This window comes from Leucoraja erinacea, chromosome 1 (assembly GCF_028641065.1).
Source record: "Leucoraja erinacea ecotype New England chromosome 1, Leri_hhj_1, whole genome shotgun sequence".
Taxonomy (NCBI): domain Eukaryota; kingdom Metazoa; phylum Chordata; class Chondrichthyes; order Rajiformes; family Rajidae; genus Leucoraja; species Leucoraja erinaceus.
The window spans coordinates 82,403,732-82,420,421 of record NC_073377.1 but is presented as its reverse complement, the minus strand read 5'-3'; the positions used below and the strand labels follow the sequence as shown (position 1 = coordinate 82,420,421).

General features: G+C 43.5%; 1 protein-coding gene across 2 annotated transcripts in view; it reads left to right on the top strand.

The window, feature by feature from the left end:
- The window catches only part of stim2b (stromal interaction molecule 2b), a 147,870-nt gene that overhangs the window by 126,893 nt on the left and 4,287 nt on the right, over positions 1–16,690 (top strand). For both annotated transcript variants that reach the window (XM_055637893.1, XM_055637883.1), the window contains exons 8-12: positions 2,081–2,258; positions 8,813–8,980; positions 9,533–9,633; positions 13,966–14,204; positions 16,395–16,587. In XM_055637893.1, the coding sequence (XP_055493868.1) occupies positions 2,081–2,258; positions 8,813–8,980; positions 9,533–9,633; positions 13,966–14,204; positions 16,395–16,587 (879 nt within the window). The remainder of the gene's footprint in view (positions 1–2,080; positions 2,259–8,812; positions 8,981–9,532; positions 9,634–13,965; positions 14,205–16,394; positions 16,588–16,690) is intronic.

The window sequence follows — 16,690 nt, the reverse complement described above, 5'->3', positions numbered from 1 at the left end:
TTGACCCATTATTGTATTTGGGAATTTTAGGGTGTTCCTATTGAAACATATAAAACCCTAAGGTGGGAAGACATAGATGTCGAGAAATTTCCACCAGTGATAAGCACATGGATGCATTTCGTTGTCTCTGTACTGCACACTGACAATGACAATTAAATTGAATCTGAAATTGAATCTGGATAGCCAGAGACAGGAGGGATATGGATCAAGAGGAGATTAGTTTAAGTTAACATCAAGTTCAGCACGGGCATTGAGGGCTGAACGGTCTGTTCCTGTGCATACTGTTTATGTTCTAGTGAGAGAATTTCCAACGGCGATACCTAATTGTAGGGGTGGTTATTTAAAATTCCCCTATCTCTAAGAGTGTTTTGGAAGGAACTGCAGATGCTGGTTTAAACCGAAGATGGACACAAAATGCTGGAGTAACATGTCTGGAGAGAAGGAATGGGTGACGTTTTGGGTCTTCAGACTGAAGAAGGGTCTCGACCTGAAATGTCACCCAATCCTTTTCTCCAGAGATGCTGCCTGTTCCGCTGAGTTACTCCAGCATTTTGTGCCTATTTTATCTCGAAGAGCATTGAATCCCTAATCCAAAAGGTTTTCACTGCTGGATCATTAGGGGTATTTAAAGAGGAATCAGATATATTTTTGAATTGAAGCAATGAGGAACTGGTACAGAAGAGGAGACAAGATCCAGGGAAGATCAGCCTTAATCATATTGAGTGGCAGGTCAGGCATGAGGGACCAAGTTTAGTCAAGTTGTGTTTATTGTGAAATGCACTAGTATGGTGAAGTACAATGAAAATCTTGCAACAGTCGCACAGGCATATAGACTCAGACAACACACAAAAACATAAATGATTACAAAAAAAGATTGTACAATACCACAATTGGAAAACAAATCCTTCATTGTGCAAGAGGTGGTCTATAGTGTTCCATTGTTAAGGTAGGATTAGGGTTGTGCAGGTCAGTTCAAGAACCTGATGGTTGTGGGAAAGTAGCTGTTCCTAAAGCTCATAGTTCATAGTGTGGGTCATCAGGCTTCTTTGCCTCCTGCCCAATGATAGCAGCGAGAAAAGGGCATGGTTGGGATTTTTGATGGTAGATGCCACCTCTTGAGGAGGCCCTTCATGTAGATAGATGCCTTAGATGGTGGGGAGGGCGGTGCCCATGATGAACCTGGCTGAGTCCAGCCTCTTGTGTTCCTGGGTGATGGAATTGCTCTTCCTTGCTATGATACAACCAGTTAGAATACTTTCCACAGTGCATCTGCAGAACTTTGCTAAGAATATTTAGTGACATACCAAATCATTTTAAACTTCTAAGAAAGTAGAGATGTCATCGTGCTTTCTCCCTGTTTATATTTATGTGCCCAGGATAGGTCATCCATGATGTTAAAGCCCAGGAATTTTTAAATTGCTAAATCTCTCCACTGCCGACCCACCAATGAAAATCTTCAGCACCTATTTCCTTTCTGCTCACTATAGATGTTAGGAACAAAGCCAATTATGATTGATTGAGTGGACCTTGTTCAGTTATATGTTGAAAATTTCCACAGAGATACTCTGGAGTATCAAAGGATGAGAGGGTATCTTATTGGAACATATAAGATTATTAAGGGTTTGGACCCGCTAGAGGCAGGAAACATGTTACCGATGTTGGGGGAGTCCAGAACCAGGGGCCACAGTTTAAGAATAAGGGGTAAGCCATTTAGAATGGAGACAAGGAAACATTTTTTCTCACAGAGAATTGTGAGACTGTGGAATTATCTGCCTTAGAGGGCTGTGGAGGCAGGTTCTCTGGATACTTTCAAGAGAGAACTAGATAGGGCTATTAAAGATAGTGGAGTCAGGGGATATGGGGAGAAGGCAGGAACGGGGTACTGACTGGGGATGATCAGCCATGAACACATTGAATGGCGGTGCTGGCTCGAAGGGCCGAATGGCCTACTATTGTCTATTGTCTATTGTTTAGAGGATGTCATGGGTCTGGCAACGGAACACATTGGTTATGAAAAAGTCTGCATTCCATTCATTTCTATTTATTTTTATTTTCCTTGCTTTTCCTTGCCTTAATGAAGACTTCAAAAAGCTCAAGAAGAGAACAGAACCGTTGAAGTGGAGAAGCAAAATTTGGAACAGAAAATGAAAACTGAAATAAATGACGCCAAGCGTGAGGCTCATCGCCTGAGGGAACTGCGGGAGGGATCGGAGACGGAGCTCAGCAGGCTGAAGTATGCCGAGGAAGAGCTGGTTCAGGTAGAGCGTTCAAATTCCTGTTTGTGCAGAGTTGGAGCTCATGAAGTACAACGTCTGAAATGAATCATTAAAAAAATCACTCGCGTTTAATAATTCTGACATTTGTAGACTATCTGCAGCACAGGCTCGTTGTGTGTACAGGGATTTTGAAGCAGTGATTACGCACACTAGGAACGGTAGGGTCTTAAGGGCCTGTCCCACTTACGCAACCTTTTCGGCAAATGCCGGCACCCGTCATCGGTCGCCAAAATGTTTTGACATGTAGCGGGTGTCCCGGGGTGTCACCAGGGGGCATGTCGCCAGGGGGTCGCCTGTATGTTCGGGAGAGGTCGCCATGGTCGCCTGTATGGTCGTGAGAGGTCGCCAGGGGCCGCCTGTATGTTCGTGAGAAGCTTTTAATCACCCAAAGAGTCATAGCGTCTTTCTGGTCGCCGCTGAATTTTCAACAGGTTGAACATTTTCGGCGACCTATGACGGGTGCTGGCAGTCGCCGAAAAGGTCGCGCAAGTGGGACAGACCCTTTATGGAGTATTGAAGAAATGAGGGTCCTTGGAGATTTGTCCAAAGACAGTGTCTTCCTAAATAGGTATAAAAGAGAGGTAACTTAGCGGAACAGGCAGCGTCTTTGGATAGAAGGAATGGGTGACCTTTCTGGTCGAGATCCTTCTTCAGACTGAAAAAAGGGTCGAGACCCGTAACGTCACCTATTCCTTCTACCCGGAGATGCTGCATCATTTTGTGTCTATCTTCGGTGTAAACAGCATCTGTAGTTCCTTCCTACCCATGTAAGAGAGGTTGTAGTGATCAACAATTGTAGTTATCTAAATATTTTCTGTTGACTTACTTATCTATCACGTCCGTGAATTGGGAAAAGATAGCAGACAGAGGGTAATATATTAATATATATATTAATGATTTGGACGAGGGAATTGAATGCAACATCTCCAAGTTTGCGGATGACACGAAGCTGGGGGGCAGTGTTAGCTGTGTGGAGGATGCTAGGAGGCTGCAAGGTGATTTGGATAGGCTGGGTGAGTGGGCAAATGCATGGCAGATGCAGTATAATGTGGATAAATGTGAGGTTATCCACTTTGGTGGCAAAAACAGGAAAGTAGATTATTATCTGAATGGTGGCCGATTAGGAAAGGGGGAGATGCAACGAGACCTGGGTGTCATGTCATTAAAAGTAGGCATGCAGGTGCAGCAGGCAGTGAAGAAGGTGAATGGTATGTTAGCATTCATAGCAAAATGATTTGAGTATAGGAGCAGGGAGGTTCTACTGCAGTTGTACAGGGTCTTGGTGAGACCACACCCGGAGTATTGCGTACAGTTTTGGTCTCCTAATCTGAGGAAAGACATTCTTGCCATAGAGGGAGTACAGAGAAGGTTCACCAGACTGATTCCTGGGATGTCAGGACTTTCATATGAAGAAAGACTGGATAGACGCGGTTTGTACTCGCTAGAATTTAGAAGATTGAGGGGGGATCTTATAGAAACTTACAAAATTCTTAAGGGGTTGGACAGGCTAGATGCAGGAAGATTGTTCCCGATGTTGGGGAAGTCCAGGACAAGGGGTCACAGTTTAAGGATAAAGGGGAAATCTTTTAGGACCGAGATGAGGAAATCTTTTTTCACACAGAGAGTGGTGAATCTCTGGAATTCTCTGCCGCAGAAGGTAGTTGAGGCCAGTTCATTGCCTATATTTACGAGGGAGTTAGATGTGGCCCTTGTGGCTAAAGGGATCAGGGGGTATGGAGAGAAGGCAGGTACAGGATACTGAGTTGGATGATCAACCATGATCTTATTGAATGGCGGTGCAGGCTCGAAGGGCCGAATGGCCTACTCCTGCACCTAATTTCTATGTTTCTATGTAATATCACAGTCTGTACCACATTCCCATGTACCTGAAAGTGCATCCATTGTGGAACAGGCCTGTAGTCTATTCTTGTGGAACCAGTGTATAACGCTTGAGTGGACTCCAAGCAGGCCGGCAGTGCTCTCCTGTGAATTACTGCTCAGATGGAGGATGGGAAAGTCACTTGCTACATGATGAATCTTCTTTGCCACATGACTGGCAACACCTTGTTTTCTCACTGTCTCTGGATTGATTCAGTTACAAACTGGTTTTCTATTAAGACTCCCAGGCAGAACACAACAGTTAATTGAAACATCATTTTGAAACCAGTAGTTTGGATATGGTTTGTTGCCTGGGGCCACTTTTATTGAAGACATAGATCCACAAATCATGTCTCTAGGCAAGCAAAGAGAAACCAAAAATGTTCTCATCTGTGAGCAGAAAAAAATACTTAAATTGCGCATGAGCTTCTTTACTTTTAAATCCTGATTTATTCTTTCCTTGGCCAAGCATTCATGATGAATGTGCTGTTTGCTTCAACGTTGCATGGGGCAACAAGTGTCATTATTCTCCCCACACTCTGTGCAATGAATGTGTACCTAAATACTTTATTTAATATTAAGGACTTATTTTTGTTGAACTTTGATTACCAATAAATGGAAGCACTGATTCACATCCACCATTTGAACCCTATTAAAGATTCCTGTTACATCTCCTTTCTTGCAGTTGAAACTAAGGTGTTTTAGATTTAGTTTAGTTTAAATTCAGGTTAATTCTGAATTAAACTGAATTCAGATTAGTTGAGATTCAGATTTGTTTTTTGTTATATGCACCGGGATGCAATGAAATACCTCGTTCACATGAAATTCACAGAGTAAACAGTATGCACACAGTAATGACGTTCTGCAAAACACCAGAATGGTGCAAGATTGTATTGCAAACCCCGAGGAGTGCAAAAAACTATTAAAGTACAATAACGGAATATCTGAATGAGGTAGCGATAAGTAAGAGTACATAGCATCATCCAGGACAAGGGGTCACAGCTTAAGGATAAGGGGGAAATCCTTTAAAACCGAGATGAGAAGAACTTTTTTCACACAGAGAGTGGTGAATCTCTGGAACTCTCTGCCACAGAGGGTAGTTGAGGCCAGTTCATTGGCTATATTTAAGAGGGAGTTAGATGTGGCCCTTGTGGCTAAGGGGATCAGGGGGTATGGAGAGAAGGCAGGTACGGGATACTGAGTTGGATGATCAGCCATGATCATATTGAATGGCGGTGCAGGCTCGAAGGCTCGAAGGGCCAAATGGCCTACTCCTGCACCTAATTTCTATGTTTCTATGTTTCCTTGGGAATGGGAGGTAAAAGAGATGACTGGCCCAGGAGGGGAAGAAGCTGCTCTTAAATCTGGACGTCTCAGCTTTCAAATTCCTGTATCGTTTCCCAGAACATAGAAAAGAGAATAGGGATTGGCCAGTGTTGCAGGCATCCTTGCTGATACTTCAAGCCTTCTTGATGCAATGCACAATAAAGATGGAACCTGTGATGGAGTGGGTTATTCTGACCACTCTCTGCATGTTCAGGCAGTCCAAGGCAGAACAGTTGGCAGACCATGCATTCCATCAGAATACTTTCTATAACACATATCTGCTAGAAATGTAATTGAACTCCTGTGGATTTGCCGAAGCTTCTCAGACGCCTAAGAAAGAAAATACACCAATGTGCTTTCTGGATCACTGCAGATGCTTGTTTACAAAAAATAGGCACAAAGTGCTGGAATAACTCAGCGGGCAAGGCAGCATCTCTGGAGGACATGGATAGGCGACGTTTTGAGTTGTGACCCTTCTTTTGACATTGAAGAAGGGGAAAGCTGGAGGAGGGGTGGGGGCGGGGCAAAAGCTTGCTTGGGACACAGGTGAGGGGGGTTTAATTGACAGGCTGGAGGATATGGGGCAAAGATGAAAATAAGACAAAAGGTTGTACGTTTAGGAGAGGTGTTAAATGTGACGCCAGCAAATGAGATATAGGTGGAAGGGGACAGGGAGAAGAGGCTGGAGGACATGGGGAAAAGATGAAAAATAAGCATAGAAATTAGGTTGTAGGCCCTTCGAGCCTGCACCACCATTCAATATGATCATGGCTGATCATCCAACTCAGTATCCCGTAGACGATCCCCAGCCACAATGAGACATCTACCCTCTTATATAGCCAATGAACTGGCCTCGACTACCCTCTGTGGCAGAGAGTTCCAGAGATTCACCACTCTCTGTGTGAAAAAGCTGGGAGTGTCCAGTGGGTGAATTTTGTAAGTTTCTATAAGATCCCCTCTCAATCTCCTAAATTCTAGAAACCAAAAGTCTTTCTTCATAAGACAGTCTATCCCATAGAAACAGAAATTAGGTGCAGGAATCAGGCCACTCCCTCTATGGCAATAATGTCCTCCTCGAGACCCTGCATACACCATTCACCAATATACAACTGCAGTAGAACCTCCCTGATCCATCTCAAATCCTTTTGCAGCTAACATACCCGTCACTGCCTGCTGCACCTGCATGCCTACTTTCATGACTGGTGTACCATGACACCCCCTCTGCATCTCCCCTTTTTAGACCACCAATAGTCTGCTTTCCTGGCCACACATCATTATCCACATTATACTGCATCTTAAATGCCCACTCACCCAGCCAATCCAAACCTGGTCTCCTCGATCCTCCTCACCCTCTTAGTGTCATCCGCAAACTTGGAGATTGTTCCAGATCATTAATATATATTGAGCTGGGGTCTGAGCCTTGCGGTACCCCACTAGTCACTGCCTGACGTTGTGAAAAGGACCCGTTTACTCCTACTTTGCTTCCTGTTTGCCAGCCCGTTCTCTATCCACATCAATACTGAACCCCCAATGCCGTGTGCTTTAAGTTTGTATACTAATCTCTAATGTGGGACCTTGTCGAAAGCCTTCTTAATCACCAGCGGTTCTCCCCTATCCAGCTATTAGTTAAATTCTATCAATTTGGACATGATTTACCTTTTGTATGCTGACTTTATCCAATGACGCACTTTCCAAATGTGCTGATCTTTAATAACTGAGTATTTCTGTTAGACTAATGGTCTGTAATCCTTTTCTCTCTCCCTCCCTTCTTAGTGGAGTTCAGTCATCCTCAGGAACAGTGTTGAAAAACAGCATCCCTTCGACCAACTTGCCCTACGCCCGACCAACATACCCCCCATCTAGACTAGTCCTATCTGCGTGCTTTTGGCCCATATCCCTCTAAACCTACCCTATCCACATATCTGTCTGAATGTTTCTTAACTGAACCATTATTTTCCTTGACTTCCTTTGCCTTTGAGTTATGTTTTTTGCTGAGGTCATCTCTTTCTTGTCACATATCTATAAAAACTTTTCAGTTTTTATGTTCCCTGCCAGTTTTCTTTCATAATCTATTTTGTCTTTCCTAATTAAGCCCTTTGTCCTCCTCTGCTGGTCTCTGAATTTCTCCCAGTCCTCCGTTATGCTGCTTTTTCTGGCTAAAAAAAGGGAGGAGGGCTGTTGGTTAGAAATTGGAGAATTCATACCCATATAATCTGCCCAAGGCGAATATGAGGTGTTCCTTCAATTTGTGGTCTCACTGACAAAGGAGGATGCCCAGGACTAACGTGTTGGTATGAGAATCGGAAGGGGCGTTAAAATAGTTAGCAAGCGGGAGATCTTGCAGACCTTGGCAGACTGAGCATGTATTCAGCGAAATGGTCACATAGCCTACTCTTGGTCTCGCCGATGTAAAGCGAATCAAAATGTACTTCTGGTTAAATCAATCTTCTCACACAGAGCATTGCTCCAATCCATAGAGTCAGTTATGTTCACAGGCCCAACCCATATTTACTAACCCCAAAATCTGGTGCTTTTGGTGGAGTATCTGGTCTGAGATGTTTCCTTGACTTGTTGCCTTTGAGTTATGTTTTGCTGAGGTCAGCCTTGTGGATGCAGGGAATTGCAGATGCTGCTCACAAAAAAAGCGCTGGAATATCTCAGGCATCATCTCTGGATACATGGATAGGTGACGTTTTGAGGTCAGGACCCTTCTTCAGACTAGCTACGGGATTCCAGCAAAGTGCTGGAGTAACTCAGCGGGTCCCAATCTCTAAATCTTCTCTGTCAACATTGCTCCAATTTCTGTTCACAACCATATTTACTAACCCCAAAATGGTAGTGGAGTACTGGGAGATGGTGTTTGTTTATTTTTCATGTCACCAAAACGCACATTCCTTCTTTGTAAGACTGTAATCGGTTTTGGTGTTTTGTGCATTTGGTGTTTTTCCTTCCCACTCCCTGTACCTGGCTACAAATATCCGTCATCCATCTCGCCTCCTTTGTCTACAGTCACCTCTGGCTGCTGTCACTTCACCTCACCTCTTTATACTGGTGACCTCCCCTTCCACTCACAGTGCTACTGCAGGGTTTCGACCTGAGATGTCAATGATGCTGCTCGACTCGCTGAATTCCTCCTGCTGATTATTTGCCAGTGCCATTGTGCTGCGTTATCGTTGCGTGCTTTATAGCGGCCATCAAAGATTATGAGTGCTGAAGACAGGGAGTTAGAATGAAGCAATCGAATCTCTGATGGTCATTCTGTCCACTTTACTAAAACCGTGCGCAATTTATACTACACGTGAATGTGACCAGTTTTAACCTGTGATTTCTAGGTCCGCATGGCCCTGAAGAATGCAGAGAAGGAACTAGAGGGTCGCAGTGGCTGGGCAATGCCAGAACCTCTCCAGAAATGGTTGCAGCTTACCTATGAAGTGGAGGTTCAATACTACAACATTAAGAAACAGAGCGCCGAGCTACAGCTCAATGGTGTAAAGGAGGAGGTATGCTTAACCCCTTGTTGAATTTAATTGTTTTCTTCTTGAAGACCATGTGGCAAAAAAGTATTCTAAAGATGAGTCAAAATGACCTTTATTCCGGAACAAAAGAGGCAATGAGCATCTTGGAATGCCTATTTTTAATATCGACAAAATGTTTTCTAGATAAGCCTGTGCAGTTAATACATCAGTCTGATGAAGGGTCTCGACCCGAAACGTCACCATTCCTTCTCTCCAGAGATGCTGCCTGACCCGCTGAGTTACTCCAGCTTTTTGTGTCTTATCTCCGGTTTAAGCCAGCATCTGCAGTTCCTTTCTACACAGTTAATACATTATACCAGTCATACTCATTAGTACATCTGTTTATAAAAGCAGTTATTTAAAATCTGACAGAAGGACACAATGTTCTCGAGTAACTCAGCGGGTCAGGCAGCATCCCTGGAGAACCTGGATATATGATGTTTTGGGTTGAGACACATCTTCAGAATTAAAATGTAATTTACATTTTAAATCTCGTTTGTCTTATAAGACCTGTTATGACTTCCCTGCTGTTTTTAGGCAGAGAGGATTAAGAAGAAACGCAACACTGTCTTTGGAACATTCCACGTCGCCCACAGTTCCTCCTTGGATGAAGTTGATCACAAAATCCTGGCAGCAAAGTAAGTTTCTTGTTCGCTCGCTTTACTGAGTACTATTAGACTTCCCTGATCCATTGCACAGTCTTGCATTAACAATGCCATACTGTAAATGACGCTGGAAGGCTCTCGAGTGATGAAACTGTTGGATTTGTTGAGCATGAACAAATAGTACTTTTCTGCATTAGCTTTACAGGAACGGTGACAAATGGATCTGAACGTTCTCTTGAATGTACATATTGTTCGGCAGGTAGAAAAAGATAAAACTTCAGGATCTTCATAAACATTAGTTGGAGGACAATCAAGAATCAGGCTTTTTGTTTCCTCAAGTGGTGTGTCTGGCAGAAGCCCACAGTCTGTTGAAGCCCCACATCACAATCGCAGATGAATTTTACTGCCTTCTTGAAAGAGAGCTGTGGCTAAGGAGCAGGATCAGCACTTAATTGAGGCTGGTTTATGCATATAAAAACAAGGAAGTATTTACTTGGGGGAGAGAAGATTGATGTGGAAGGGCTAATGGCTTTGAAAGTATATTAAATTACATAAACACACCTTAGACTTTTTAAAATTGCATTTGGATTTAGCGATAAATTTAGTACAATAGTACAATTATTGGGGAGAGGTATGGAATCTGTCTATGTTATTATTAAAGAATAGATGGGGTCCAATGCACAGTTCTGAGTTCAATGCTTTAGGAACGATTTTGAATCCATTGAACATGTATGGCACAGATTCACTCGGATATCACCTTGCCTGACGAAATGCAAGCAAGAGAAATTGGGCTATCTTTATTGAGGGTAAGGACCAACTGATATTCTCCTCCGCATAGCAGAGTTGGTCCTTACCCTCAATAACTTCTCATTTGACTCCTCCCATTGCCTCCAAATACAAGGCGTAGCTATGGGCACGCGCATGGGCCCCAGCTATGCCTGCCTCTTTGTCGGTTACGTCGAACAATCCTTGTTCGAGGCGTACCAGGGCCCCATCCCTGACCTCTACCTCTGCTACATCGACGATTGCTTTGGTGCTACCTCCTGTACCCACACACAACTGACTAACTTCATCCGCTTCACCACTAACTTCCATCTGGCACTCAAATACACCTGGACCATTTCCGACCTTTCCTTACCATTTCTTGACCTCATTATCTCCATCGCAGGTGATAGACTTCTGACCGACATCCACTATAAACCCACTGACTCCCCATGGCTATCCAGACTACTCTTCTTCCCACCCTGCTTCATGTAAGGACTCCATCCCCTACTCCCAATTCCTCCGTCTACGCCGCCTCTGCTCCCAGGATGAGGTGTTCCACACCAGGGCATCGGAAATGTTCTCATTCTTCAGGGAACAGGGGTTCCCCTCCCCTACTATAGATGAGGCTCGCACCAGGGTCTCTTCCATACCCTGCAACATTGCTCTCTCTCCCCATCCCCCCTGTCTGTTTCCCACAAAGACCTCTCTCCGTGTCTCCCTTGTCAATTCTTCCCTTCCCTCCCGCACCTTCCCTTCTTCTCCCCGCTCCCCCCCACCCTCCATCAATCTGAAGAAGGGTTTTGGCCTGAAACGTTGCCTATTTCCTTCGCTCCATAGATGCTGCTGCATCCGCTGTTTCTCCAGCATTTTTATCTACCGATGACTTGTGTTTGTTAGCTTTGGAGCATTCACGTTAGGTCTGATCTTGTGCCCAGAACGTTGCTGCATGCTTGAACAACTGCATCCAATTCCTAGGCCAATGTATAAGAATATATTAAATACAGTAAATCCCTGCATTACAGAAATTCGCCCCTACACAATTCATAAATCACTAACCAAAAACTTGAATAAAATCTGCTGCCTTAAAATGTATGTTAAAATAGTATATAAATAAATAAAATCTTTATTTATCCAATACACATTTCTTAACCCGTGTGAAATTTTTGGCTTTGCGTTGGACGCAAAATCGCAATGGACGCCGTAATCTAAAAACGCAGCCCCCCTCCTCCCATATAATGTGGGTTGTCTCCAGCTTGTGAAATGCTGTAAAAGTGTATGGCTTAGTCATTGCCTGGCTTTTTCTTTTGATGAGGTATCCTCTTGCTATTATCCCTCTGGATTTATTCTTTGCATGGCAACAAGCTGTGCAGATACTTAGCAGCCTGTTGTGCGCTGCCAGTGGTGGCTTGGCCCCCCACACAATACATTATACTCCATCGTACACTCCTGCTGTCAACTCTCTGTTGCAGGACTCGTTCCTGGCTTAGAATTGACAATCATCTTTCATTCCTCCCTAAAGGGCTCCGCACACCTGCACTGACCTATTATTTATGCTGATTAAGTGGCTATTGGCCAATTCAGCAGCAGCATTGCAGATGCCATTAAGTTGTGCCTCGGATTTAAGCCCTCAACCTCTCACAAAGTGCAGAGTGTGATTTTATGTCCATTTTCTTGTAACTAATTATTGTAAAATATAATGAAAGTAAATTAAATTTAGGAGCTTCAAGTTTTTCAGTTAATTAAAATGGTAAAAAACAAGTTTCAAAAGTTCTCGGTACAGTCTTCTCTTCTCGCAGGGGCGAACCAGGCCTGCCACCAAACATGGCCCCCGCCCCCGCCCCCGCCGGGTCCCTCTTCGTTCTGGTTCTTGGTTCGAGAAATGGCAAAGATAGAATAGTTATGCCTCTCAGAATACATCATAGCTCCGTTTGGTAACAGCTCTGCCCTAGACTGCAACAAATTGCAGAGAATTGTGGAGGTAGCCCAGTCTATTACACAGACATGTCTGCTCACCATTGACTCCAACTACGTGCCATGCTGCCTCGGGGAAGCAGCCAAGATAATCAAGGATCTGTGTCACCCTGGTCATTCCCCCACTTCCCCTCTCCTATCGGGAAGAAGGTACAAAAGCTTAAGAGGACGCAGCACAAAATTCAGGAACAGCTTCTTCCTTGCTGATAAAACAATGCTGAACTTTCCTCCGATAATAGACAATAGATAATAGGCAATAGGTGCAGGAGTAGGCCATTCGGCCTTTGGAGCCAGTACCGCCATTCAATGCGATCATGGCTGATCATCCCCAATCAGAACCCCGTTCCTGCCTTCTCCCCATATCCCCTGACTCCGCTATCTATAAGAGCTCTATCTAGCTCTCTCTTGAAAGTATCCAGAGAACCGGCCTCCACCGCCCTCGGAGGCGGAGGCGGAGGCGGAGAATTCCACAGACTCACAACTCTCTGTGAGAAAAAGTGTTTCCTCGTCTCCGTTCTAAATGGCTTACCCCTTATTCTTAAACTGTGACCAGGGTGTAAACTAAGCAAGGGTGTAGTGCCAATCTTCCAACCTGCTCATTGCAGACCTTGGACTCTATCTCTGCAACTATAACACCATAATACTGTAACACTATATTCTGCACTCTGATATTTTTCTTTTTCCACGACCTGTTGTACTCATATATGACTTGAATGCACTCATTTGCAGTATGTGTGGTCTAGGCTGCATGCAAACAGACGTTTCAATTTATCACTGTATCTTGGTACACCATGCAATAACAAGCCAATACCAATGCCAATATTACTGAAGACAGTTTTCGAAATCATCTTCATAAGTCATAACTGTAAACTGTTAGTACTATTTGCAAATTACTTCATTTAGAACTTCATAAGCTCACATAACATTAACATTGAAATTAGGCATGTGATGTGCAGGCTACTAGTCAGGGAAAACCATTATTATCATCCTTCACAGACTCAGTGGGAAAGGGAGAATAGAGTAACAACAATAGACAATTTCTGGTCACTATTGTCCACTCTCTTTAATCTCTTGACAGTTCAGATGTTGCAGCATGAAAATCTTTCTTGTTGGGCGCATTGCAATGTTAGTTTCCAACCATTGTGACACTAATGTCATGATTGATTTTTAAATAAGCACAAACCATTGTATTTAGTTTGGTTAATATAAGTAGTAATTGTTTTGATGCAAAGATCAGCAATAATGTGGAATTCCTTTCCTGGATAAACGTGAGAATGAATTAAATAGTTTCACCAGTTTTAGTTTAGTTTAGGTTAGAGATACAGCACGGAAACAGGCCCTTCGGTCCAGCGAATCCGCGCCGACCAGCGATTCCCACACATTGCCACTACCCTACACACACTAGGGACAATTTCACATTTATACCAAGCCAATTTACCTACAATCCTGTACATCATTGGAGTGTGGGAGGGAACCAGAGATCCCGGAGAAAACCCACGCAGGTCACACGGAGAACGTACAAACTGTACAAACAGCCAATGTAGTCAGGATTGAACCCAGGCCCCTGTAGGCAGCAACTCTACCGCTGTGCCGTAAATTCCTTTTGATTCCTTCTCCGCTCTATTTCAGGCAAGCTTTATCCGAGGTGACAGCAGCACTCCGTGAGCGACTGCACCGCTGGCATCAAATAGAAACGATCTGTGACTTCCCCATTGTGCATAATGCGGGGTTGTCAAGCCTCACCTCCATTCTGTATTCGGATCACAGCTGGGTGGTCATGCCACGTGTGTCTCTCCCGCCGTACCCAATAGCTGGCGGAGTCGATGACTTGGATGAAGACACACCGCCGATCATTCCACAGTTTCACTGTAAGTTACAAATCTCATTCTGTGCCAAGGCAGAGAAAAAAAAAACAAGCAACTGAGGCCCTGGCATCTCAGTTTCCCAATATTAGAACTTGGCAGGTTACACAGAAAAGCTGGAGAAACTCAGCGGGTGCAGCAGCATCTATGGAGCGAAGGAAATAGGCAACGTTTCGGGCCGAAACCCTTCTTCAAACCCGCTGAGTTTCTCCAGCTTTTCTGTGTAACCTTCGATTCTCCAGCATCTGCAGTTCCCTCTTAAACATTAGAACTTGGCATTTGGCCAAAGGGAGGGTGTTGATGCCATTGGCTTCCAGAAGACATGAGGAGCTGCAGACGCTGCAGTTTTGAGCAAAACACAAGGTGCTGGAGGAACTCAGCTGCACAGGCAGCATCTATGGAGGGAATGGACAGGCAAATTTGAGTCTGAAGAAGGGTCCCTGCCCGGAACATTGTCCGTCTGTTCCCCCCATAGACGGTGCCTGGACCACAGAGTTCCTCCAGTACGTTATGCCTTGCTATTAGTTTCCAAACTCCTTCCCAAGTCATCTCTGAGTCAGTTGAATACCAGCCATTTTACATTTCAGAATGCGTCATTTGAAGCTTTTATTTACTCTCACATCGTAAATTATTTTATTGTTCAGTGAATATTATTTAATGATTGAAATTGAAAATATTTTTTAAAGATAAATAGAAATCACCCAGGATATAAAGTGTAGAACCTATAACCATATAACAATTACAGCACGGAAACAGGTCATCTCGACCCTTCTAGTCCGTGCCGAACATGTATTCTCCCCTAGTCCCATCTACCTGCACTCAGACCATACCCTCCATTCCTTTCCCGTCCATATAACTATCCAATTTATTTTTAAATGTTAAAATCGAACCTGCCTCCACCATCTTCACTGGAAGCTCATTCCACACTCTACCGCTGTGCCACTGTGCCACCCATAAAGGTTCATTATTTACATTATTTTGTTCTTATAACTAATGAACTTGAACTACTATAAGTACAGTTTCTTACATTACTTTTTCAATTTAACCTTTTGCTATATTCGGTTTCTTAATGTATGTTCAACAAATGTTTTCTAATTTTAATTCTTCCTCTTCGATCCCCATCTCTCGTGCAGTATTTCTCTCTCCCTCCTCTTTCCCTCCCTCTCACTCTTGTTCATATTAACTGCATCAAAGCAATAATGACATTGATTTCTCATGTTTTTCACCTCAACGGCCAGTTGGTTTAAATGACTTATCTTGTTCTCATTAAAATTAGAAAATGAACAAGGAATATAGGAAGAGAATTAACCATTTCAGTCTCCTGTCTTGTCTACCATTCATTCAGATCGAGATTGATGTGCACCCAAAAATATATGAGGTTGCCTTAGTTCTCTAAATTGTGATCATAAGGTCATACATAAGTGATAGGAGTAGAATTAGGCCATTGGGCTCATCAAGTCTACTCCACCATTCAATCATGGCTGTTCTATATCTCCCTCCTAACCACATTCTCCTGCCTTCTCCCCATAACTTCTGACACCTATACTAATCAAAAATCTATCTGTCTCTGCCTGAAAAATATCCACTGACTTGGCCTCCACATCCTGTGGCAAAGAATTCCGCAGATTCGCCACCCTCTGACTAAACTGTCCCTACTCAACAAAGCTCTGTTGATCAGATTGAGAGTTTCAAGACATATGCAGCCTTTTTGGAGAGAGAATTCCAGATTATAATGTACCTTCATGCAAAAAAAATATTGCTTTCTTACTTTTCTTTGTGAGCTCCAATATTCAGATACAACACCAAAATACAGTGGATTTTTGAAATACAAATAGCAGATTCTGGGAGTATTCACCAGGTCAAATCGCACCTGTGAGATGAGAAACAAATAGGATATCATGTCAAAGATCATTATCAAAGGTGTTAGTTTTGGCCTCTAATATTAAGATTATATCCCCTTGCATTGATTTCCTCACACCCTCCATTGGAAACATTTTCTTCATATCTACACCATGTAATATGTTTAACATTTTGCACAAAGTTGATTATGTCTCCTTGCAAGTCATCTGCATTTATGGAGAGGCAAGTTTATACAATCTATTGTGTTTTAGCCTAAATGTGGGTGAGTATTTGTGGGGTAATATTTTAGATTGTATGTTTATATTCAGTATTTGACCGTACATGTGTGTTTTTTAGCGATCAGTCAGGGGAAACTCGCATACACCTTGGCAAAAGGCAGTAACCCGAGTCGCTGTCGACGTGCCAATGTGGTTGCATCTGGCATTTCGTCTGCCTCCAGCCCCGACATCTTTGTGATGAACAGCAGTTGCAACATTCACCGTAGTGAAGAGGAAGATGATGCCATATTCTTCACAGCTGACAAGAAGTGGTAAGCAGATTGTTTGGTGTTTATGGAATGAACCATTGGTTTTATCCTGCAGGAGATTGGTCAGTATTCTCACATCTATGACATTAAATGGACTTAGAAGGGC